Source organism: Halichoerus grypus, chromosome 15, assembly GCF_964656455.1.
Source record: "Halichoerus grypus chromosome 15, mHalGry1.hap1.1, whole genome shotgun sequence".
In the NCBI taxonomy this organism is placed as follows: domain Eukaryota; kingdom Metazoa; phylum Chordata; class Mammalia; order Carnivora; family Phocidae; genus Halichoerus; species Halichoerus grypus.
The window spans coordinates 49,148,120-49,173,584 of record NC_135726.1 but is presented as its reverse complement, the minus strand read 5'-3'; the positions used below and the strand labels follow the sequence as shown (position 1 = coordinate 49,173,584).

Sequence of the window (25,465 nt, the reverse complement as noted above, 5' to 3'; positions counted from 1 at the left end):
TAACAGAACCTTGCCCTGTTTGGTATTTGTTTTCAGGCATATCATTGGGACTAAGAATTATATGTGTATATGGGGTAGAGCAGCAGGGTTGGGTAAGGAGACAGATCTAATTAGAATGGAGGAGTTATACTAGAGTTGTGGTAAAGAAGGTAAGAAATATTAATAAAGAGGAAGAAATTTGATCTTACCTGATAGGCCAGGGTAGGCCACTACAGACCCTTGAACAGGAGAGTGAACCAGTTTTTTGGAAGCTAGTGAGGCAAGAGTGAGCAAGAAAGATTTTAACAGAGAGACCAGAGACAAAGAGTCAGGCTGTACTTCCAGCAGAGTTATTGAGGGCCTGGGTTGTTTAGGGTCACGGGAATCGACAGAACAATGTACTGAGGGGTGTTAAAGGACCATCAGGTTTTGTGATGTATCGAATCTGGGAAACCAGAGAGCAATGCGGAGGAAACAGTGGTAGTGTGGAAAGATGTGGAAAGAGAGGAGTGAGCTGCCAGGTAGGGCTGCGGGGGTGGGGATGGGGGGTGCCATTTAAATAAGGAGGAATTTCAGAAGGTGTTTGGATGTGAGTGTCAGGAGTTCTGGGAAGCAGTAGGGGCTAGAGATAGAGATGCAGGAGCCATCTGCAGAGAGGCCATCGAAGCTGTGGAAGAGGATCGTGTGGAAGCATCCAGTCCGGGTCTCACTACTAAATCTGGTGTGGGGCGTGACGCACAGGTCGGGGTGGAAGGAGGAGAATGTCCAAGAAGGAAAAGTTGTCCGTGGTCTTAGACATTGTCAAAGCAAACGTGAGGATGGTGAAAATACCTTTGAATTGGGCTAAGGACGGATACTGACTTTCTGCTGCACCTAACAGTCTTGGGTGTGGAGGCGCCCCCGCACAGGGGCCAGGAGAAACCAGGTGACAAGGACGGGACGCAGCACACGTGCTTCTATGGCTTGGAAATGAAGGAGATGATAGAATAGGCTAGTACTTAGTGGGGTTAATACATGAAGAGTATCCAGGTTAGAATACCCTAAAGAGGGGTCTGTGTGAATGGACCTGTGGAGGCTCTGAGCCCGGCTGCACTGCTGCATCTGACTCACCAGAGCCACCCGTGCAGGAAGCATCACTTGTCCCTAATAAAGAGGCCTGGAGATCTTTTACTCATGAAATCATGTCTCTCAGAAGAAAATAGGCAGTTTCTTCCAAGCAGGTTGAAGCTATGGCCTGTCATTTCTAGATAGACTCACTTTGTCAGCAGGCATGCAAATGACTTTAGCTAATTTTCTGATCACTGGATGTAGACTTAGGCTCATTCTGACTCCCAGTTCAGCAAGTTCTCTTTCTTCTGCCTGTAAAGAAGATATTGTCTAAAGCAGTATCAACCGTGAGGCAGCAAGTTCATGTTGACTTTATAATTTTTATTATAAATATAGAGATTTTACAAATAATTCAGAAGTGGCCCTAGCCAGACAAAATTAAATAACACAGAATAGCATGGATGAGGGGAAGTATATGCGGACTGTGTCAGGGTTAGAAAACCCTTGAAAGAGGTACCTGAGTACAGAGAATTCCCAACTCGCCCTCTTTGAGGGGCCTCAGACACAGCATGACATCAAGTAATCAATATCGAATAAAACCCCTTTCTCAACAGCCCCAAAGAGACTGTGTAGAAGGAGGCTGGGTGGGAAGTACGTTGCCTTTCCTTCTCCTGCCCTTCCTTTCTATTCTGCACACTGGGGCTCATAGACCCCCATGCGAGAAAACATTTCCGAGGCTATTCAAGATGCCTCTGACCCAGTTATCACCCTCCCCTGTCCTAACACCCCTCACAGCCCTGGTTCCCCAGGAGCATCAGCACCAGGGCAGCTTTCCAGGGAGGTAAGCAATGCCAACAGGGGCGTGAGTGTGTTCCCTTCAGGGCACCCCCACTTCTCAAGGACCAGTGGAACCTTGGCAGAGGCCAGGTCTCCTGAGAAAGTGAGTGGGGCAGACACCATGAGCAGCAGAGACGTGGAAAGCAATGGTGGTTGAAGACGGGACTGAGATGCCGGGAAACTGAGTTAGACCCATTTCTAGCCACGAAGGAGGAAAACCGCTGCTACTGCTTTTCTTTTTTGGAGCCCCTGACATAAACACCTCGAGGAGCTCCTGGCCAAGGGGACTTGAGGGGTCTTGGTGGCTTCTTTCACTGAAGGCAGTCAGGTTGGCTTACATAGCTAAGTAGAAATAGCCCCTTTCACATAAACAAGCAGTTGCAAAAACTAAAATGGCAGAATATCTCAGGGAAAAAACCTAATACACCAAACTGCATTCTTTAACAATTATTTAAATAATCTCTGAAGGGTAGCTCTCTGACTCCTTTCCCAAATTCCCAGCTGATTATCTCTACTAAGAGCTGACTGCTCCCTGAAGCTATAAGCCCTCCTTCTGTGAGCTTATGAAACATACATGCATTTTTTTTTTTTTTTGCATTTTCCATTAGGAATCACCTGTAGACCTCAGTGAATAATTTTCCTAATTGCTTCTAGTGGGTTCTCTGAAGACAGGCTTGTCAAATGGCTTAGGTGGCTTTCTAGTTAAGCAGCAAGGTGTTCAGGCCCTGGTAGACAACTTTGACAGTAGACAAAGGTGTAGTTCAGCATCCCCATTCAGCATATTTGTTTTCCTGTGCAGGGTGGGGTTCACACGGGGCTTTGGAGAGATAGAAGTTTTTACTTTTACTTCTTCTCTCTCTTCTTTTCTGGCACGTGTCTTTTAGTGGATCAGGAGAGAACTCTCAAGGTTATGGTAAATTCAAGTTAGACTCCAGTAGGACAGGACTGGGGCAGGAAGGAATGACTGTGCTCTGAATAGGTAAGTTTAAAACAAGGGAAGGAGGAGGGGCAGAGGTTGTGGCAACTTCCCAAGGTCTGCTTTGCCAAATTTCAATGACAAGGAAGGTTGGGTTTCCTAGAATCCCGGATGTACCTTTTCATCTATTGACACTGAAGGGAGGGGCTATGACCAGGCAGCCTGGAGGTGCCTTGTTAGGGACTGAGGTGGGGAAAGAGGCTTCTTCCCCTTTTCCCTGAGGGTAAAGGGATCCCACAGTGATGGGGATGAGAAGCTTGGAAAGAGTGAGCACAGCGAGCAGGACAGGTTGCGTTACTTCTTTTGTACTTCTGTATACACCGTTTCTGTGGCTGCTGGGGATGGGGGGGCTGAAGTTGATTTCTTTGGTTCCTGGGCATTGAAGTTCAGGGAAGAATATGCAACTTCTTCAATCTGAAAGGCATGAGCAGTGTGGTCAGTTAAATCAGAGGCATAGGTCAGGCCCTCACCTTGTGTGCTGTGATTCAGCACCATGTGCTATCACCACTTTGAAACTTTCAGCTTTGGAGAAGAGTTTTTATTAGCCACGATTACTCTGCTTGCTAACATCCTGTTGAGTGATCATTAGAAGAGATAGATTATAGTATTTATTCATACTGGAACGCAATGATACAGCAACTGAGAACGGACAGTCTACAAATGCATAGAAGGACATGCATGAATCTCACAAAACAATTTTGAATGAAAGCAGCTAGACACACACAAGGATGTACTATGTATCCCATTATGTAGGAGCGTAAACAGACAAAAGTACTGCATTGGAAGTCAGGATAGTGGTTACTCTTTGGAAGGAAGTAACTTGAGGGGTTTTTTGGGGGGTGGGGATGACATGTTTTTTTTCTTGACCTGGGTGCCTTTTGTGTTCAACTCGGGAAAATTTATACATTGTTAAAATATATTTGTGATTTAAGCACTTTTTGGTATATATGTATATTCTACTGAAAGGTTGAGAAAAATTTGGTTAAATTATGGCAAAGTAAAGGAACCAAGATCTCAGAACCATTAGAATGGACATCATCCTTTGTTGGTAAGAGCAGGGTCAGTGAAGGTAGAGGAGGAGAACCATCTGGTGCCTTATGCTGGTCACTGTGCTGGGTGCTTTCCATTGGTCGTCTCATTTGATTCCTTCAACTTCTCTTTGGAGTAGGCAGCATGCCCATTTTACAGATGGCAAAGCCACGGCTCAAAGAGCCTAAGTTACCTGTCCAAGGTCACAGAGCTATTGAGAGTCACAGCCAGGATTCAAACACAGGATGGGGTTAATTCCGAAGTCCACATTCATGTAATGAGGATTACTGGTTAACCCTTCGTTGCTGCATTGAGGAGTTTTGACCCAAACTTGATCTCACATTTGTATCTTCAAGAATAACCCATTCTACACAGAGATACTTCCATGAGAAAATCAGCCACTGAAACTGGTTGTACTTACCTTGTTAGACAGATTGTCAGCGTGGTCCTGACCTGGGGAAACAAAAGAAGAGTTCCTAATCCATGAAAATGCAAAGCTCATTTATGGCCTTAGAATGGGGGTTGGGGGGTGAGAGCAAGGGTGGGGAGGTGGGTCCTAAACTGCTGTGGTTTCTAGGTGAAGGAGGTGGCAGTTGGTGGGAGGGTGGGGTAAGGAAGTGGCCTATGAATGCTTGAGGAATTCACTTTCCTCAGAGTTGGGGTCCAGACCCAGGGCATTGGTACCAGAGGAGGGGTGAGAGTAGAGCCACAGGAGACCTCAGTCCACTTCTGACAATCTCTTCCAGTTCACAAGGTCTTGATTTTCACCCAGATGTACTTCTCAGCAACAGGCTTCAGTGGCAAGGAGGGACATTGAGGCCCACAGTACCCAGAGCACCACAAGACAGGGAAAGTCTCACCAAAGGAGAATGCCCACATCCATCATAGAGGCAGGAAGGGGAGGAGTACGGGCAAGGAAGTGACTCCTGGAAACAGGTCCATCTTGCTCAGGCCTGCTTGGCCCAGGCAGTGAATGTTTCTCCCAGGGCTGTGTCTCAGGGGAATCTTTTGTGGCTAGAAGGGTGTGAGGACCTATGCCAACCTAAGGTTGGGAAATGGAGATCCCCTTCCCAAAATTCAGAAGGTAGGAAGTAGTTTGGGGTTCCAGGATTCCCTGCTAGGGCAGGGCACATGGTGGAACACACCAGGTCTCACTGGGTGAGTGGCTTTACTTACTGTGGTTGGAGGCTGAGGGTTTGTGCTCTGTGACATCACGCAGGTCACTTGCCCTAAATAAATATCAGACACTGTGACTGCCATTCCCAAGCATAGGATCTTTGCTCCTTGAATTAGGAAGGACATTGTCAGCAGGTAATTCCTTGGGGTTCCTCAGTGTTCATTTATACCGTGGTTGGTACTGCCTTTCCTCTTAGGGCCTCCTCCTTCAGTCTACCCACAATCTCCTCTAGGATTTGTTCCTTTCCTGTTTGCTGGATGTCCACATGTGGTCCATTGTTTATCAATTGCATCTGAGCCTACTTGTACCCTGACACCTCTCCCCTTCTGTAGGTAGATGCTGGTTTTTGTCTCACTTTTCTTATTGTCCAAGAGGCTTTGGTTGTTTTTGCCTTTTCTGAGGTTCTCTTCCTCTCCTATCCCTCCCTCGTACAACTGTCAAAAGAGCACGTGACTCACTTTCTCCTGCTCCTCCTTTCATTTCCTCATGTTTTTTTCTTCTGGGACCTTGTCTTCCCTGACTGGGAGACAGAAACATAGGGGAATGGGAATGACTGTGTCCAAGAGAGAGTGGGGTCCAGGAAGCATGAAGGGATCCACAGGAATTAGTGCTGAGAAACAAGAGTTTAGAAAGAAGGAGGAGCAGATCCAGGTGCAGAGACAGGGGCAAAGTCTCCTTCCCTCTCCCAAGCATGGCAGTTAGCCTTGGAGAAAGCGGAACAAGAGGAAAGGTCATCATACCCGCCAGTCTTTCTGATAAACAGAAAGTACACCAGGGCTGCTATCACAACAACCCCAGCCAGGACTCCAATCACGATGCCCACAATAGCCCCAGGTGGGAGGCCAGAATTTGGTTGCGTTAAATCACCTGTCATGGAAAGAAGAGAGAAGAATGAATGAAGGTGACATTATTTTACAGTGGGGGTCCCCTGGGGGACAACTCTCAACGTGTAGTAGTCTCTACTTGTTCCTTCAAGGAATACATTTTCTGTGGGAAGGTTGCTGTGAGGTGATTAGCTGACTTCATCCTTCAATTTTTTTCTCTCGCTGTATTTTTAGGCTGATGATCAGACTTGCCTCAATTCTATCCTGGCCTTTCTGCACTCAGATATTTTTGAAGGCGTTGGAAATGTGAGAAAGGCTGATTGCTGTTTTTCTATAGCTTCTAACCTTTTCATGGTTGCATGTTTTTCTGTGTGCCAGCCGTGGCAGCCATGAATATGTGCCTCTCAGGTCTCTTGTGGTGAGGACTTAAGTGATGGAAGGCCTGGAGAGTGCATTCTGAATTCACCATCTCCTTTGCACAGAGACCACACTTCCCACAGAAGGGGGAAGGGATATGAAATAAGCCCAATTCTGTGAGAAACCGTTTTCCTCTTAAGGGTGACTTGAGCTCAAGGACCCCTCCCCCCATCACCTTGCAGACAGACACCCTTGTAGAACTGCACTTCGATCTAAAACTTTCTTCTGTCACATCTGCACGACAGTCGGAGAAACCTCCCAGGCTCCTCCCACTCCTGTCTTACCCTCACAGGCATTTTTCCCAATAAATATAAATAAATAAGTAATCCCACTTTGGCTGCATCTCAGGGGATAAACACTAACATACTAGGCTTGAAACTTTGCATTCAACTCCTTTTTTTCCTTTCCCATGTTCAGTCAGTAACTATGTCCCAATGACTAATACCATTTGCATCTTTCTTCTTTTTTATTTCTATTGCCCTTACCAGCCAACTCAAGCCTGATGTATTAATATTTTTTTAAAGATTTATTTATTTATTTGAGAGAGAAAGAATGAGACAGAGCATGAGGTGGGGCAGGATCAGAGGGAGAAGCAGACTCCCCGCCGAGCAGGGAGTCCGATGCGGGACTCGATCCCAGGACTCCAGGATCATGACCTGAGCTGAAGGCAGTCGCTTAACCAATGAGCTGAAGGCAGTCGCTTAACCAACTGAGCCACCCAGGCACCCCAAGCCTGATGTATTAATATTAATGTTAGCTACTATTGTGGTGTACTTAGTATGTACCAGGCTCTGTGGTAAATACATATATCTCATTTGATCCATATAATAACGCTTTCAGATAGACATTATTTCCAGATGAAAACACTGTGGCTTAGAGTAGTGAATAATTTACCCAAAGTCATATGGCCAGTAAAAGGTGGATCTAGGATTTGACTCTAGGACTACGTGACTTCATAGAAGCTAATGATAATAGTAGTAGTAATAGCAGCTAACACTTATAGAACATTTTCTCTGTGTGTAGCATTTTGCTAAGGGTTTAATTGATTATTACATTAAATCTTCCCATGAAGCAGGTACTTATTACAATTTTCTTTTCTTTTTAAGATTTATTTATTTGAGAGAGAGAGTGAGTGAGAGAGAGAGAGATCACGAGCAGGGAGCCTAATGCGGGACTCCATCCCAGGACCCTGGGATCATGACTTGAGATGTTTAACTGAATGAGCCACCCAGGTGCCCTCTTATTACAATTTCCAGTTGAGGAATATGAGGCTCAGAGAAGTTAAGAATCTTGTGCAAGAAATCTGTAATTGTAGGGGCACCTGGGTGGCTCAGTCGTCATGTGTCTGCCTTCAGCTCAGGTCTTGATCCCGGGGTCCTGGGATCGAGCCCCGCACTGGGCTCCCTGCTCAGCGGGAAGCTTGTTTCTCCCTCTCCCGCTCCCACTGCTTGTGTTCCTTCTCTCGCTGTGTCTTTCTCTCTCTCTCTGTGTCAAGTAAATAAATAAAATCTTTAAAAAAAAAAATCTGTAATTGTAAACACTTACATTAAAGAAGATCTCAAATCAATAACCTAACTTTGTAAGGAACTGGAAAAAGAAAAACAAACTAAACCCAAAGTTAGCAGAAGGAAGAGAATAATAAGGATTAGAGTGGGGATAAATAAAATAGTGAGTAGAAAAACAATAGAGAAAATCTATGAAACCAAAAATTGATTCTTACAAAAAGATGAATAAAATTGACAAAACTTTAACTTAAAAAAAAGATTAAAATTACTAAAATCAGAATTGAAAGTGGGGGAAATCACTATCAACTTTATAGAAATAAATATTATAAAATAATAAATATTATAAAAGTACTATGAATAATTGTATGCGAACAAATTGGATAACCTGGGTGAAATGGACAAATTCCTAGAAACACAAAACCGACCAAGATGGAATCATGAAGAAATAGAAAATATGAAAAAACCTGTAACTAGTGAGGAGATTGAATCAGTAAGAGCATTCAACAAAATTCAACATCCTCTCATGATAAAAACCCTAAAAGTAGTAATAGAAAGAAACTGCTTCAATATGATAACGGCCATAGATGAAAAACCCACAGTCAACATCTTACTCAATGTTGAAAGACTCAAATTTTTCCTCTAAGATCAGGAACAAGACAGGGATGCCTGTTTTTGTCACTTTTATCCAAAATAGCTTTGGAAGTCCTAGCCAGAGCAATAATTAGGCAAGAAAAAGAAATAAAAGGCATTCACATTGGAAAGAAGTATAAAATGATCTTTGTTCACAGATGACATGAACTTACACATAGAAAACACTAAAGATTCCACAAAATCTGTCATAACTAATAAACAAATTCAGAAAAACTGCAAGATACTAAATCAACATACAAAAATCAGTTGTATTTCTATACACTAACAATGAATAATCCAAAAAGGAAATTAAGAAAATTCTATTTACCACAGCATCAAAAATAATAAAATACTTAAGAACTAATTTAACCAAGGAGGTGAAAGATGTATACACTGAAAACTACAAAGCATTGCTGAAAGAAATTAAAGACATAAATAAATGGGAAGACATTCCATGCTCATGGATTAGAAGACTTAAGATGACAGTACTACCCAAAATGATCTGCAGATTCAGTGCAATCCTCATCAAAATCCCAATGACTTTTTTTTTTTTGCAGAAATAGAGAAATCTATCCTAAAATTCATATGGAATTTCAAGGGAACCCAAATATCCAAAACAATCTTACAAAAGAACAAAGTTGAAAGACTCACGTTTCCTGATTTCAAAATTTACGGCAAAGCTGTAGTAATCAAAACAGTGTGGTACTTGCATAAAGACAAACAAACAGACCAATAAAACAGAATACAGATCCCAGAAATAAAACCTTACATGCACAGTCACACCATTTTTGACAGGGGTGCCAAGACCATTCAATGGAGAAAAGTCTTTTCAGCAAATGAGGTTGGGAAAACTGGACACCCATGCAAAAGAATTGAACGCTTAATTAACACCATATATGAAAAATTAACTCAAAGTGGATCAGAGACCTAAATGTAAGAGTTAGAAGAAAACACAGGGTGAAACTTCATGACTTTGGATTTGGCAACGATTTCTTGGATATGAAACTAAAAACACAGGCAATAGGGGCGCCTGGGTGGCTCAGTCGTTAAGCGTCTGCCTTCGGCTCAGGTCATGATCCCAGCGTCCTGGGATCGAGCCCCGCATCGGGCTCCCTGCTCGGAGGGAAGCCTGCTTCTCCCTCTCCCACTCCCCTGCTTGTGTTCCCTCTCTCGCTGTGTCTCTCTCTGTCAAATAAATAAATAAAATCTTTAAAAAAAAAAAAAAAACACAGGCAATAAAAGAAAAAACTAGATAAACTGGGCTTCAATTAAAATTAAAACTTTTGTGCATCAAAGGACACTATCAACAAAATGAAAAGACAACCCACAGAGTGGGGGAAAATATTTACAAATCATGTGTCCCATAAGGGTTAATATCCGTAACAGAGAACTAAAACTCAGCAACAAAAAACCTAAGCAAAAAATGGGCAGAGGGGGCGCCTGGGTGGTTCAGTCATTAAGCGTCTGCCTTCGGCTCAGGTCATGATCCCAGGGTCCTGGGATCAAGCCCCGCATGGGGCTCCCTGCTCAGCAGGAAGTCTGCTTCTCCCTCTCCCACTCCCCCTGCTTGTGTTCCTTCTCTCGCTGTGTCTCTCTCTGTCAAGTAAATAAATAAAATCTTAAAAAAAAAAAAATGGGCAGAGGACTTGAACAGACATTTCTCCAAAGAAGACATCCAGATGGCCAACAGGCACATGAAAAGATGCTCAACATCACTCGTGATCAGGGAAATGTAGATAAAAACCACAATGAGATATCACCTCATGCCCATTAAGATGACTATTATTAAAAACAAAACGAAACAGAAAACAAGTGTTGGCGAGGGTGTGGAGAAGTTGGAACTTCTTTGTATTTGCTGGTGGGACTGTAAATGGTGCAGCCACTGTGGAACTGGTACGGCAGTTCATCAAAAAATTGAACAAAGAATTACCATTTGACGCAGCAACTCCACTTCTGGGTCTATGCCCCAGTGAACTGAAAGCAGGGATTTCAGTAGATACTTGTACACCCACATTCACAGCAGCATTATTTATAGCAGCCAAAAGGTGGAAAAAACCCAAAAGTTCATAGACAGATAAATGATAAACAGAGTGTGATACATACACATGAGGGAATATTATTCAGCCTTAAAAAAGAAATGAAATTCTGACACGCACTACTATATGGATGAACCCTGAAGACGTTATGCTAAGTGAAAAAATCCAGACAAACAAAAAAATAAATATTGTTATGATTCCACTTAATCTTAGAATAGTCACATTCATAGAGACAGTAAGTAGGACGGTGGTTACTGGGGTTAAAATTGGGAGTAGGAAGTTACTGTTTAATGGATGGTGGTGATGGTTGCACAACAATACAGATGTACTAATGCTACTGAACTGAAAACTTAAAATGGTTAAAATGATAAACCTTATGTGTATTTTACCACATAAAAAAATGGTAACAGAGGAAAAAAGGAATCTTGTGTAAGGTCACACAGTAAATGCCAGACCTAGGATAAGAAACTGAGTATATCTGATTCAGAGACTTAGCTCTTAACCACTCTGCCATTCTGTCTACTGAAATGGTCTCTTGATTCTATTCTGCTCTTCTGGCCTCTGTGACTTCTATCAGTTTTGCACATCATTAGTAGAGGAATCTTCCCAGGAAGATGTAACACGGGGCAAGGTGTCAGTTACCTTCCACAGCCAGTCGGACAGGGTCACTTTGACTGGAACTGCCTGGGTTGGAGACCTCACACTGGTAATTCCCGGCATCCTCCTTCCTGACAGGGCCTATGGTGAGGGTGCTGTTGTCCTGGGACAGCTTCATCCTCTCTGTGAGCTTTAGACTCTGGTTATTGAAGAGCCACCCGATAGAGACCCCAGTGTTATTTGTGGAGCAGGTGAGGACCACAGAGTCCTTATTTCCTGTGACTGTGGTGTTGCTGGCATGGAGAGTGGGCCGGGCCAGTAGCTCTGTGGGGAAACACAGGAGGTAATGGAATGAGAATGGGCCTGGGGCCTTGGGTCACACTCCTTCCTCTGAGATGCCAGCCATTTGGAGGGCCCCAGCGAGCTCTGTAAAGGTGCCCCAGAGGATGGCCCTGCTGCCTGCAGAAGGATGAGTGTCTTTGTTCAGATGACGATCTGTAAGGAGAGAGCTGTACCTCCCGCTCTGACCCTCCAGTTCCCTTCTGGCCCTCAGTCCTGTGTCTGCTCTGCCCGGACATCTCTGTAGTGTCAGCACCAGGAACCTCTTCCAAGGCCACATGTCCAGCATCCTCATCATCAGGTGGAATTTTTTACCCAGTGGCTTTCTTGAGACCCTTTCCTAGAGCTTTCTTTTCCTAAAAGGTCAGGCCCCTTCTCTAGTATAGTAGCTTTACATAGAAAGGGAAGGCATTTCCCTTTTATTAAATAATTTATTAGAAAATGAAAATGGGGGGCACCTGGGTGGCTCAGTTGTTAAGCGTCTGCCTTCGGCTCAGGTCATGATCCTGGGGTCCTGGGATCGAGCCCCGCATCGGGCTCCCTGCTCTGCGGGAGGCCTGCTTCTCCCTCTCCTACTCCCCTGCTTGTGTTCCTTCTCTTGCTGTGTCTCTCTCTGTCAAGTAAATAAATAAAATCTTAAAAAAAAAAAAATGGGCAGAGGACTTGAACAGACATTTCTCCAAAGAAGACATCCAGATGGCCAACAGGCACATGAAAAGATGCTCAACATCACTCGTGATCAGGGAAATGTAGATAAAAACCACAATGAGATATCACCTCATGCCCATTAAGATGACTATTATTAAAAACAAAACGAAACAGAAAACAAGTGTTGGCGAGGATGTGGAGAAGTTGGAACTTCTTTGTATTTGCTGGTGGGACTGTAAATGGTGCAGCCACTGTGGAACTGGTACGGCAGTTCATCAAAAAATTGAACAAAGAATTACCATTTGACGCAGCAACTCCACTTCTGGGTCTATGCCCCAGTGAACTGAAAGCAGGGATTTCAATATGACCTCACTGATATGAGGAATTCTTAATCTCAGGAAACAAACTGAGGGTTGTTGGAGTGGGGGGTGGGGTGGGAGGGATGGGGTGACTGGGTGATGGACACTGGGGAGGGTATGTGCTCTGGTAAGCGCTGTGAATTGTGCAAGACTGTTGAATCTCAGATCTGTACCTCTGAAACAAATAATGCAATATATGTTAAGAAAGAAAAAAAGAAGAAGAAGAATGTAGCAGAAGGGGAAGAATGAAGGGGGGGAAATCGGAGGGGTAGACGAACCATGAGAGACGATGGACTCTGAAAAACAAACTGAGGGTTCCAGAGGGGAGGGGGGTGGGAGGATGGGTTAGCCTGGTGATGGGTATTGAGGAGGGCAGGTTCTGCATGGAGCACTGGGTGTTATGCACAAACAATGAATCACGGAACACTATATCTAAAACTAATGATGTAATGTATGGGGATTAACATAACAATTAAAAAAATCTTAAAAAAAAAAAGCAGGGATTTCAGTAGGTATTTGTACACCCACGTTCACAGCAGCATTATTTATAGCAGCCAAAAGGTGGAAAAAACCCAAAAGTTCATAGACAGATAAATGATAAACAGAGTGTGATACATACACACGAGGGAATATTATTCAGCCTTAAAAAAGAAATGAAATTCTGACACGCACTACTATATGGATGAACCCTGAAGACGTTATGCTAAGTGAAAAAATCCAGACAAACAAAAAAATAAATATTGTTATGATTCCACTTAATCTTAGAATAGTCACATTCATAGAGACAGTAAGTAGGACGGTGGTTACTGGGGTTAAAATTGGGAGTAGGAAGTTACTGTTTAATGGATGGTGGTGATGGTTGCACAACAATACAGATGTACTAGTGCTACTGAACTGAAAACTTAAAATGGTTAAAATGATAAACCTTATGTGTATTTACCACATAAAAAAATGGTAACAGAGGAAAAAAGGAATCTTGTGTAAGGTCACACAAATGCCAGACCTAGGATAAGAAACTGAGTATATCTGATTCAGAGACTTAGCTCTTAACCACTCTGCCATTCTGTCTACTGAAATGGTCTCTTGATTCTATTCTGCTCTTCTGGCCTCTGTGACTTCTATCAGTTTTGCACATCATTAGTAGAGGAATCTTCCCAGGAAGATGTAACACGGGGCAAGGTGTCAGTTACCTTCCACAGCCAGTCGGACAGGGTCACTTTGACTGGAACTGCCTGGGTTGGAGACCTCACACTGGTAATTCCCGGCATCCTCCTTCCTGACAGGGTCTATGGTGAGGGTGCTGTTGTCCTGGGACAGCTTCATCCTCTCTGTGAGCTTTAGACTCTGGTTATTGAAGAGCCACCCGATAGAGACCCCAGTGTTATTTGTGGAGCAGGTGAGGACCACAGAGTCCTTATTTCTTGTGACTGTGGTGTTGCTGGCATGGAGAGTGGGCCGGGCCACTGGCTCTGTGGGGAAACACAGGAGGTAATGGAATGAGAATGGGCCTGGGGTCTTGGGTCACACTCCTTCCTCTGAGATGCCAGCCACTCCGAGGGCCCCAGCGAGCTCTGTAAAGGTGCCCCAGAGGATGGCCCTGCTGCCTGCAGAAGGATGAGTGTCTTTGTTCAGGTGACGATCTGTAAGGAGGGGGCTGTATCTCCCCCTCAGACCCTCCAGTTCCCTTCTGGCCCTCAGTCCTGTGTCTGCTCTGCCCGGACATCTCTGTAGTGTCAGCACCAGGAACCTCTTCCAAGGCCACATGTCCAGCATCCTCATCATCAGGTGGAATTTTTTACCCAGTGGCTTTCTTGCGACCCGTTCCGAGCTTTCTTTTCCTAAAAGGTCAGGCCCCTTCTCTAGTATGGTAGCTTTACATAGAAAGGGAAGGCATTTCCCTTTTATTAAAGAATTTATTAGAAAATGAGAATGGGGGGCACCTGGGTGGCTGAGTCGTTAAGCGTCTGCCTTTGGCTCAGGTCATGGTCCCAGGGTCCTGGGATCCAGCCCCGCATCGGGCTCCCTGCTCTGCGGGAGGTCTGCTTCTCCCTCTCCCACTCCCCCTGCTTGTGTTCCCTCTCTCGCTGTCTCTCTCTCTCTCTGTCAAATAAATAAATAAATAAATAATCTTTAAGGAAAGAGAAAGAAAGAAAGAAAAAGAAAAAGAAAAAAAGAGAATGGCCCAGCCAGTCTTTGTGAGCTTAGGACCTGGAGAAGTTCCAATCTAAAGGGCTTCTCAGTCGGAATCAGACTTGTACTTCCTCCCCTGTGGATTGCATATTACAGGGAGGAAATCTTTAGAGTAGTGGTCACAGTTTTAACAGAAGGTTGGTACTCTTAGCTGTAGGTATAAATATATACTTTTGGCACTGCTCCTTCTGTCCCATGAAGGGACTTCGTGGGGGCATCTACCATTATTCACTGCTGTCCTTAAGTGTAAACGTACTGGTGTCACGCAGGGTTATAGAACTGGTGGACTTCAGAGCCTGACACAATCAGAGGGTCTGCCTCAGGGCTTGCTCCTGCCCATTTCCCCGCGGCCTCATGTGAGGGAGACTGGCACAACTGGTAGCCCAGTTTGGCCAGATTGAAGACAGCCTTCTCCTGTACTTCTCCATATGCTCCTGTCCCAGCGCAGATGAACTCAGAGCAGAGTCAGTCAGTAGGGCCAGCCAGGAGCAAAAGGACCTTCGTTCTCGCTCTGTAAGCCCCCACCACCATACGGGGCTTTCTGGGGCTGAGAGAAGCCTACTCCCACATTCCAGGCTGGACCCAAGGTCGGCCATGAGAAATCAGAGAGCAAGGGGAGGAAGCGTCTGCAGGCATGTAATGGGAGAGTACAAAGACAGATTTGGGATTTGCTTGTGACATAAGCAAATGGGAAATAACTTCTAGGCTCTTTTCTGAAAGCCAGACAGACCTTCACCACAGCGATCCATGCAGATGCTCCAGGGATCCACTTACCAGAGACTGTGATAGCCTTGAATGTGGTCTTATTGAGGCGAGTGCCAGAGTTATAGGCGAGGCAGGTATAGGACCCACTATCATTTGCAGTGATGTTGGGGATAAAGAGCTCCTGTGTGAATGGCTGGGGCCTCCCACTGATAAACCAAGAATACTGTGCGGGCGGGTTAGAGGTTGCGTGGCAGGAGAGACTGAGGATGGCCCATGGATGGTAATAGGAGTCTGGTGGAGAAATGGTGGGGGCGTCTGGGCCATCTGGAGCAAACAGAATAAAGGCACAGGTGATGTAATGTGAGGGAAGGGGAGGTCCTGGTCTGTATTAGGGCCACAGTGTCCCTCTGAGCTGGGTCCCAACCTCATTTTAAGAAGTCCCAACAATGAGCCCCCTGTGTTCACTGAGCCTGGGTCTGAGACATTCACCTGTTTCCCCTCTCAGGGAGAAGCAGCCTGTCCCCTCCTAGTCTTGGCTTAGGCTGGGCCTGCCCAGGTTTGCCTGGGACAAGAAGCCATGGCCAGCCTGGGGGTCCAGCTGAGAGTCATGGACTCGGACCCCAGAAGGACGGATGTGGCCTGGCCCCCGGCATGTGGATTTGGGCTGGCAGCCCGGGCCAGGTAGGAGGGGAAGTTACTCACAGAGAACATTCAGGGTGAATGGGTCACTACGACCGGCATTCACTGGGTTCCGAGTTTCACACTCATAGGGTCCTGTGTCATTCCTTGTGACACCGTGTATAGTGAGAGTCCTGTTGTCCAGGGACAGTTCTAGTGTGGTGCTGGCCGGGAGGCTCTCATTGTTTACTGACCACAGGTAGCTTGTGCTCTGAGTCTGAGGTTCACACGTTATTACAACAGAATCCACATTCTCCACTGCATCGGAGTTGTTGCTTGTGATGTTGGGTTTGGGTAACTCCGCTGTGCAGACAAAGAAGGAACATTGCCCTGGGTGGTACCTGTGAGTTATAGGCGAGGCATCTTGAATCAGAGTTGGCATCTCTCCCCTCTCAGCCAACCTGAGTCCTTCAAAGATTAGGCAGGTCTGTGTAGCTCAAGACAAATGCAAGAGGATCTGAGCGCTCAGAGAACACAGGCCACCTGCTCTCTGTCTGAGAGCAAGCACAGACTTCTCAAGTCAAAGAAGCATCTGGGTTTGGTTGTGGAAGACACAGGACAGAGTCAGAGACCACCCTGGACCTCTCCTGGTTCTTCCCTGACCAACTGACTGTCTGATCAACCTCAGAGGCCACACCTGGAAAGTGCAGGTGCTGAGGTCCTTTCTACTGCACAGACCTAACACCAGTCAACCTACAGGTGTTCTCCTTGAGGCCTTGTTTCCAGGGTTGTCCTGGAGATGGGCAATGATGGGCCTTCCCAGAGCTCATAAGCCTGGAGAACACTGGACAGCATGGCCTGGAAGCGGGTATTTGAGCAGAAGTAATACCAGGGGATACCAGGGGCAAGCCTGGAGGTCAGTCCAGCACTCAGGCTGCAGGGCCACGAAGTAGGACAGTTCCACCCAGGTGTTCCATGGTGACTGACCTGAGACAGTGGTGGAGCAGAGTCAAGACTAGAAATGATCCAGAAAAGAGTGAGGGGGACAGGCAGGGCCTGGCTGGCTTTGGCAGAGAACTACGTGCTCTGCCCTCAGTCTTTAAAGTCTCTTTTCCCACTGCAGAGGCCAATGAGGACCATGCTGGTCTTTCCTGAAATACAAGCGGGTGTTTTCAAATGCAGAAGGGATGACTGGTGGGAGGTGGAGGGGTGGGGGAAGGGTGTCTGGCCTTCATGGACCATTTGTAAACACAGTTATGAGATAGAAATTTAAGAAATTAAATGGTTTCCATGTGAAACTCAGTATTAATACCCAAAAAATCTAAGACCCGTTTCTGGAGGAATATCTCCCTAGGGAGCAGTATATGTTGTAGACCAAGTTCTGCAGTCCAACCAGGATCACATGATGAATGAAGGAAGACGTTATAGTGGGTTTGAAATCAGTGACTCCCTGGGTAGAGAAAGACAAGTGAATCCTGTTAAGAAACAGAATTGATCGGGGAAAGTCTGAGGTGCCTCTGTTATATAAAGGGAGGAATGATACCAAATTAGTAGAAATGATATGCGTTATGTTAGTAAATTTAGGAAAGAAAGTCCCTGCCACCAATTTCTACAGTCAGAATGGAAAGAAACCCAATGCTTGTATGTGGCTTTCTTTTGACCTCAGGAAACACAAGTTTGATCCAATTTACCCAAATTGGGCAGCATCTAAGTGAAAGGACAGGAACTGGTGGATCTCACCATGTGAGAGGGTTCTACCCTATGGTAAAGGCGTCCTCAAGAGCACCCATGTATGTGTGTGAATAGGCAGTGAACCAGTCAGAAGGCGCAGGGTCTGGCCAGCCCCACCGTGGGAGGGTCTGGGGAACCACTGGGAAGAACGAGAGCCTCACCAGGACGAGGACGTGAGTCAGGAGTAAAAGGCATGAGATGAGCCCATGAGCTTTTGGGGACCGCAGACCTGCCCCTTCTGCCTTTGACTCCCTGCTGGAGTCATGTAGACAGTAGATCAAGGGGTCACATGTCCTTGTCATGTGGTGTGTTCCACCTGATGGCGTCACGGAGGGAAAGAGCCCTGGATGAGGGCACCGTGAAAGCTCGCTCTCCTGGTGACCTGGGGAAACTGGCTCCTGATGGAGCCCGCCAGAGGATGCTGCTCGATTTCTGTGTCCTTCACTGTTGCCTGGGAGGGCGGGCCGGGCCACAGGTGTTAGCAGAAGAATCCAGGCAAGGCTTAGGGGTAAAGGAGGCTGTGCAGAGCAGGGGTAGTCCCAGCTGGAAAGGAGGAGGAGGAGGAAGATGAGGGACATGGACGGAGAAGAGAGCCAGAAATGTCCCAGGCTGTGAGCACTGAGGGTTACAAGTGACCTCAAAGACTCCAGGCACTAAGAGCCCACAGTTGACCCAGGGGCAGGATCCTCCCATGGCTGAGCAACACCACAGTCCTCATGAGACTCTCTGGCAGTGGCCTGAGGGGCTGGTGGTCAGAGGGATAGAACATGGGTCTCAGCCCCTGGAGGGACAGGGAACAGGTGTGGCTAGAACCTCCTAGAATTCTGCATCCAGGGACCAGACTCTGAAGAGATTGGGAATCATTCATTCATTCTTTCCCTCCTTCATGAAAGAGCAATTGAATTGTTGGGCCCTGTGCCGGTTAGGGGTATGCAGTCGGGAGGAGAGGGCAGAGTCCTTTCCCTTACACTCCAGTGGGATGCCATCAGCACATCAGGAAACAATAAGTGATTCCAAGTCCGATGCAGGAGCTATGGATTGGCCACCTGAGGGGAGGCCTGGACATTCCCCAACTGACTCTGGTCGTTGATGAATTTAGTTCTTGAGTAAAAACATTAATTCTGCATTTGCTCTCACTTCCCAGACCAGAACATCTACCTTGAGCTGTGGATCCCTGAGAAGAAAGGTCTGATCCAACAGCTGGTCTCAGGGTCCAGAGATGCCTGATAAGGCCCCCTGGGTGGAGGAGACAGGCCTGTACCTGCAGACAGACCTTGTAGGATTGTGATCTGCCTGTGTGACTCTGATTCAATGTCTGCATCGCCTCCGTTTCCCCTCAATCAAATCAAGTAAATGGTCTCAGGCTTGCTGTGTTGTCTGTAATTAACCTTAGATCTTTCACAATTACCTGACCTAAGGCTTGGTATAGAGGAGCTGCCCAGATAAACATCTGTTACTTGCCTCCATGAGAGATGGCTCCCTGGGCCCGATCCTGGTGCAGGACTTGCCGCCAGGAGCATCTTCTCTCCTGTTCCTCCCTGGGGGTGCTGACCTTCCTCCGGGGTCTCCTATCCCCCAGGGCAGTCAGACAGTGGCCCAGGGACCTTGCCTATCTCTGCTGTCCACCCCAAGTCTCAGGTGAAGGACCAGGCTCTGCCCCTCCCCAGATGTGGCTCTTGGTGCCGAGTCTGGTGACCAGCTCAGGAACCTCAGGACTCAGGCAGCCAGGAAATCATTGCTCCCTGTCCCCCCTGCCAGGAAGCCAAAACCCACATCTGGCACAGACTCCCCAGCGTCACTGGAGTCAGGAGCCCTGAGTCAGGGATCTGGGCAGGGGCTTTCTGGGCTGAGCTTCTCTGTGAGGATCCCATGGGTCCCTCAGGCCTGGCCCTGACTGAGCCCCGCAGGGTCCTTCTCAGAGTCATGGTCATGGGAAGGAGCCCAAGGGGTTGGACTGAATCTGTCTCCCTCTGCTGAGTTACTCCCATCAGACTGGTCCTTCTCTTTGCAGCGAATGTGCTGGGGCTGGAATCCACGAAGGGAATTCGGATCTTAGAAAGTTTGTCTCCACTGTGTGTGTCCCACACTTAATGCTCGAACCCCACACGGGACATAATGCAGAGGGAGATGGAGGTACAATCCAGGCCTGTGAATCCTGTTGTGTGAAGTAGATTCACCCCACTCAGCACCAGAGGTGAGAGAGGAATTACTCACGGAATACGCGGAACTGTCCTGTTCCTTGATCAACTTGAAAATTTCTCTTTGTGATTTGTACGGTGTAGTGTCCTGTGTCCTTCAGGTTGATGTTCTGGAACAGCAGGGATCCATTGGGGTATATTGTCTCTCTGCGGCTGTGTGCAGGCCCTGGGGTAGTTACTTGTGTGTCTACTGCATATGATACAATTTGACGGCTGGGCTCTACAGTTTCCCCTCGGAACCAGCCATAGCCTAGAGGATCCCCAGGCAGATTGTGGACGAGCAGAAGAACATCCTTCCCTTCAGCAACACTGGGCGGCACCGATTCCACAGTGACTTGGGCAGTGGTGGGCGGGTTCCAGAAGGTTAGGAGTGAGACTAGGAGGGAAGGGAGAAGACAGATCAGTATTTGGTCCTATGTGGTGGGAGGGAAAGCTGGGGTTCTGGAGAGAGAGCAGGTCCTAATCCCCCAGCCTCGGGGTGTGTGTGTGAGTGTGTGTCTCCTGCCGGTCAAGGTCAGCGGCATGACCACACTACTTCAGCACCTCTGAACTTAATTTCCTCTGTTTTCAACCCTCCTCCTCACATGTCTGTCACTCATTCCCTCCCTGCCCTTGGATACCTGCTCCCACTCAGGGGGTTCTGGGGAGAGGTCTGCCCTGAGCGCCTTCTCTAAAGACCCTCTGTCTTCACGTTCTGACCTTTCCCTGCTCTGTTCCCTTCCTGGTGCTTATCAGGACCTGACATCACATTCTAGACGTCTCTGCGTGTCTGTCTTCTTCCCCATTGAAGTGAGCTCGGGGAGGGCAGGGACTCGTCTGATCTGTGCTGTACCCCAGGGGTGGGGCAGGCTGCAAATACCTGGGGGTGAATGAATGTGGCCCCAGGGCCCTCCAAGTCTAGCGTTTGTCTGTCAACATCTCAGGTTGGTGGGAAAGGGCAGCGATTAGGGTCCCTGGTTGCTGTTATCAGTTTTCAGAATTCAGTCCTCAGTGATGAGTAACTTGGGAAACAGCCCTTGGCTCCCCACTTCCAGGTCATGAGATTTTCCCGTTGCTGAGCCGGCTCCCCCGTCCTGCCCTGCTCCCCCGTCCCCTCTCAGAGCCCTGTCCTCCCCGGGAGACCCCAGCCAGCCTCTCTCTCCCATCCTCCCGCCCCCTCGCAGGGGATCATCCCTCTCACCTGCCAGCAGGACCTCCTGCCAGGGGACGCGTCCTCCTCGGGGAGGGGCCGACGGGGGCTCCATGGTGCCTGCTGCCCGGTCCGTCCCTCCCTCTTGGGGAAGAGTTTCTGCTCCAGAAACGCTCAGGAGCACTGCCGTCCTGTCCTGTCAGCTCTGCCGTCCTCCCTCCCTCTGAGCTGAGCGGCCTCTTGGGGCAGGAGCGCTGGGCGGGGTCACGTGGGCCGGGGGCGGGGTCTCCGCCAGGGCCCCTCCACTCCCCTCCCTCCTGACTCCCTGGTGCCCTTCCTCCCCTTTCATTTCTGTCTTCATTGCGGTTCTCTGGGAACTGCTGAGGCCTCTCCGTCTTCAGCTGTGGTTTCCCACCATATGCGAGAGCGCGCACACGCCCTTGTTTGGACAAGCACAAGCCTGTGGCGTTGGGGTCCGGTGACCCACACAGCTGGGGTCAAGGTGCAGGGTCAGCACCCCCACAGCCCTCTCTCCTCCCCGTGTGGCTTTCCCTTCAGAGCAGGAGCCTGGGCGCTGCCTCAGGAACCCTTGTCACAGGGATGTCACCCCCACTGTGCGCTGGAATCACCTGTGGAACTTTATCAAGACTGTGGTTGCCCAGGTGACACCCAGAAATGCTGCTTCCGCAGGTGCCCAGCCAGGCTGAGACCCCATGATGTGGGGGTGGGGCCGCCTCTCCCTCTCCTGAGCCCACGGAGGGTCTGCAGACCCTGTGAAAATGCACATTCTGACTCAGCAGGTGTGGTGTGGACCCCAGAGTCTGCCTCTAACAAGCTCCCAGGTGATGCTGATCGTCCTGGCCCGGGGAGCAGACTCTGAATAGCCAGACTGAGGGGGACCCGGTTCCCTACAGGATGGCCCTTCTCCCTACTCCTCTGCTGAGTGCTGGCCTTGAGTCTGTGGGCACCACACACAGAGCCCCAGGGTCCCCAAATCCAGGGGATTATTTCTGTTGTAACAGAGAAGCCCAGCTGGGCACCGGTCTCCCCAGTGTTCTCAAAGGTCTGTGGAGGTTGGATTGACTCCTGGCAGCAAGATCCCAGAGATGACTCTTGGGGGGTGAGAAAGGGGCAGGCTGGGTCATGATGCGTGAGGGACCCACAGCCCATCCCAGGGTGTCCCCAGCCTGGCCTCTGCTTCCAGGGACAGAGACCCAGGACCAGGTGTCTCAAGAGCTCAGTTCCCAGGTGCAATGGGGGTTTCCTGCATGTCCTGGGAAGAGAGGAGGTGGTGGGAGGTCAGGTGGCTGGGGCTCCCTGGTCCTCAAAAGGGTAGGTTTTGAGGAGACCCTCCCTCTCCGTGTCTGTTGGCTGGACTGTGGCCCAGAGACTGTCCATGTGCCCCTGAGCGTCCTGGGCAGCCTGTGTGCTCTGCCTGGGGGACTTCCCCGTGGTCACCCTGCCTCCCCCATGGGTGGTACGAGGCAATGAGCGAGGGCTGCACAGGGACCCTTGTCAGATCAGGGTGCTCCTAGGGCTCTAGAAGGAGCGGGCAGGACAGAACTGGCACGTGGGAGGGATCCAGAAGGGTCTGTTGGAGAAAGGGATGGAAACCAGGCTCCTTCTCCACCTCCTTAGCCAAAGCCAGCTTCAGGGTTTAATTTCCTGTGTTGTCTGCATGTTCCTATGTCGGCCCCTGGAGGCAATGCTGGGGGCTGCACCAGGGAAGTGTGCGCTGACCAGGCTCCCAAGGATGTGTGTGGGCCGGGAGCCCTGGGCAGAGGTGAGGGACAGGTCAGCCTGGGTCCTGGTCTGCCTGACTGCATCCCGGGGCAGGGTGAGCCCAGGGAGAGGACAGGCAGTATTCAGAAGATTCCTGATCCTGTGTCAGGAGAATTGTCCACCCAGACGGATGGTGCTCCCTCAGCAGGAGCTCTCTGTCCTCGAGATTTCAAGGAATGACCTTGTAGGGGTCTTTTGAGACTTTGGGGAAAAGGCACCAGCCTGGGAGGCTGAACACCACAATGCTCTGTCTCCCCATCACAGCACTGGGGAGATTCCTTCCAAGTCATCTGTGTCCCTGTCTCTGCTCTGCTGTAGGTCTCCCCACAGGAATCAGGAGCTGGGGCGGCTCCACCCAGAGAGTCAGCTGAGGGATCCCAGGGCTGCCTCTGTGAAAGGGGAGGAGACCCTCAGCCCCGGGGAAACACAGGCACATCCTGGGTTCTTCTGTCCTGCCTCCCCGGGACATTCCCCTCGTTCCCCAGGATTCCTTGGGCTACTGAGAAATTTTCAGGGAGACATAGCTAGTGTCCCCACAGACCAGGGGCCCTCAGGATGAGGAGTCACCCCCTGATGTCTTTTGAGGTCAGTGTAGGGCTCTGAACTCCCCTGGTAGTAACTGCACCTGGGGTGGTGATCCAGAATTTGTGGCAGGTCAGATCTCTGAGAGAAGAGGAAGGACACAGGCTGCCCACCCAGGCCCCCTGGGGAGAGAAGTCAGTCACAGACAGAGATGGGAACGGGGTGTCCGTGTTCTGGGAATGAATGTGGGGTCTGACCTCTAACTGTAGGAGTCCCCTGTCGTCCGTCCTGAATCTAGGAGGGGGAAAGCCCTGACAGCCTTACAGGGACAGCCTCGGGCACGTGCTGGCCCCTCCCATGCTGATGCCAGTGGCCTGGGTCTGCGGGGAAGAGGCTCCGACCCCAGGTGAACGGGAGTGACTTCCATTGTGTGGTTTCCCTCATGCATTTAACGAGTAGTTACTGGGCTTCTGTGACGTGTCAGGCCCTGGGCTGGGTCCTGGGAGCTCCACAGAGAACAGGACAGATGTGGGCCCTGGACTCGTGGGGTTTCCCTTGGAACAGGGCCACGGGCAGTCAGGAAATCATGGCACTGAGGAGTCAATTAGAATCGAGAGAAGGGCCAGGAAGGGAAAGTGTCTGGTGGGTCTGGAGCATGTCAGGGGGTCTTAGGTGATGGGGGGTCACATGGAGCACTCCTGAGAAAGTGACCTGGGGCTGAGTCCGGAAGTGTGAGTGGACCTTCGCCCCTCCTAGGACAGAGGGTGTGGAGGGACTAGCTGCCCATAGAGGGACCAGTCTCAGCGGGCTGATGCCTGGCTGGCTAGGGGCACTGACGGGGTCCAGTGTGGGGAGCCTGGAGAGCCAGGAGGACGGTGACTGGGTGAGGCTGGGGAGGGTCAGACCCTGCTGGGCTGTGGGTGCTGAGGAAGGCGCCCAGGTGTAGAGCAGCTCTGCCGCCCTCTGGTGGATTGTGCAGGAAATGCGGACGAAAAAGTCCCTCTATCCAGTTGTATATTTTTAAAAATTTGTACTTGAAATAATATTTCATATATGGACGTATAATTTTTAACCACTTTATTGAATTATAGTTGATATATAAGTAATTCAACATATTGAAAGTATACAATTTAATAAGTTTTGCCACGGGCATGCAGAGATGTCATTCCTAGGTGAAGATATATGTCCCTTCCTCTCAAAAATCTCATGTCCTCTTTATTCTCTTCATTCCCACTCCTCTGACCCTCCTTCCCCATGTTCCCATGAAACCTTATATTTGTTTTGTTGTTATAGACTAGTGTGCATTTTTTAGAATTTTGAGAAGTGGAATCATACAATATAACTTGGGGCTGGGGTTAACTTCTTTACTCAGCGTCATTTTTTTAAATTAACCCATTGCTCCATGTGATTGCAAGTATCCACAGTTTTTCTTCTTTCCTTTTTTTTTTAAGATTTTATTTATTTAAGAGACCAAGAGAGATAGTGAAAGAGGGAACACAAGCAGGGGGAGTGGGAAAGGGAGAAGCAGGCTTCCCGCTGAGCGGGGAGCCCGATGCGGGGCTTGATTCCAGGACCCTGGGACAGGGCAGGCGCTTAACAACTGAGCCACCCAGGGGCCCCCAAAGTGTTTTTTTCTTTTTTATCCCTTAGTTTTGTTACATTGGAAGGATGCAGAAAGTTTTTTTTTTTATTCATTCGCTCATTTATGGACATTTATGTTCTTTCCAACTCTGGGCGAATACAAGTACACCTGCCAGGAACTTTTGGGCAGGAGTCTTAGAAGCGGGCATGTGCTTTCATTTCTCTTGGGTAGAGTTCCACTCAGGACTGCAGTGAGGGGATCACTAAGGAGGCACACATTTAATTTTTTGAAAAACAGGCTACACTGTTTTCCAAAGTAGTTTTAATTGTACTTTCTCACTAGCGATGTACAAGAGTTCCCAGTTGCCCCCCATCCTCAACAACACCTAGTTTGCAAAGTCTTTTTAATATTTCAGCCAGTCTACTGTATGTGAAGTGGCATCTCAGTGTGGTGTTTGTTTTGGTTTTGACTGTGATAACATTTTTCATTTTCTTTTATCTTTTTTTACTTTATTAACACTGCATATGAAATCTGTCCTCTTAATAGTGTTCCATTATATGTATGTGCTACATTTTCCTCAACCATTCATCTTTCAGTGGACATTTAGG

At 48.3% G+C, this 25,465-nt stretch overlaps 1 protein-coding gene and 1 long non-coding RNA gene across 3 annotated transcripts in view; one reads left to right on the top strand and one right to left on the bottom strand.

Moving 5' to 3' along the window:
- The window catches only part of LOC118542830 (uncharacterized), a 62,325-nt gene extending 43,322 nt beyond the window's left edge, over nt 1-19,003 (top strand). The window contains exon 3 of the long non-coding RNA XR_013444275.1: nt 18,789-19,003. This is a non-coding gene — a long non-coding RNA (uncharacterized LOC118542830). The remainder of the gene's footprint in view (nt 1-18,788) is intronic.
- LOC118519359 (cell adhesion molecule CEACAM1-like) lies at nt 1,387-21,203 on the bottom strand. 2 transcript variants are annotated; one of them, XM_078063182.1, is made up of 9 exons: nt 21,023-21,203; nt 19,859-20,218; nt 15,998-16,276; nt 15,365-15,619; nt 11,100-11,378; nt 5,786-5,912; nt 5,045-5,097; nt 4,290-4,321; nt 1,387-3,253 (listed from the first exon to the last, which is right to left on the bottom strand). In XM_078063182.1, exons 1-9 carry the CDS (start codon nt 21,084-21,086, stop codon nt 3,134-3,136), a joined length of 1,569 nt encoding a protein of 522 aa, XP_077919308.1. In that variant the 5' UTR covers nt 21,087-21,203; the 3' UTR covers nt 1,387-3,133. The 2 variants fall into 2 exon arrangements, with proteins under 2 accessions (XP_077919308.1, XP_077919307.1); XM_078063181.1 differs by lacking the exons at nt 15,365-15,619; nt 15,998-16,276 and adding an exon at nt 13,591-13,869 and having other exon boundaries at nt 21,023-21,202.
- Nucleotides 21,204-25,465: the final 4,262 nt, after the last annotated feature.

Excerpts from the sequence above, each read along its gene's own strand:
- LOC118519359 (XM_078063182.1), bottom strand. The coding sequence starts at position 21,086 with ATGGAGCCCCCGTCGGCCCCTCCCCGAGGAGGACGCGTCCCCTGGCAG. Across the intron at positions 20,219-21,022 it reads GCAGGAGGTCCTGCTGGCAG|TCTCACTCCTAACCTTCTGG; the intron begins GTGAGAGGGATG and ends CTTCCCTCCTAG. Across the intron at positions 16,277-19,858 it reads AGGACAGTTCCGCGTATTCC|CGGAGTTACCCAAACCCAAC; the intron begins GTGAGTAATTCC and ends TTGTCTGCACAG.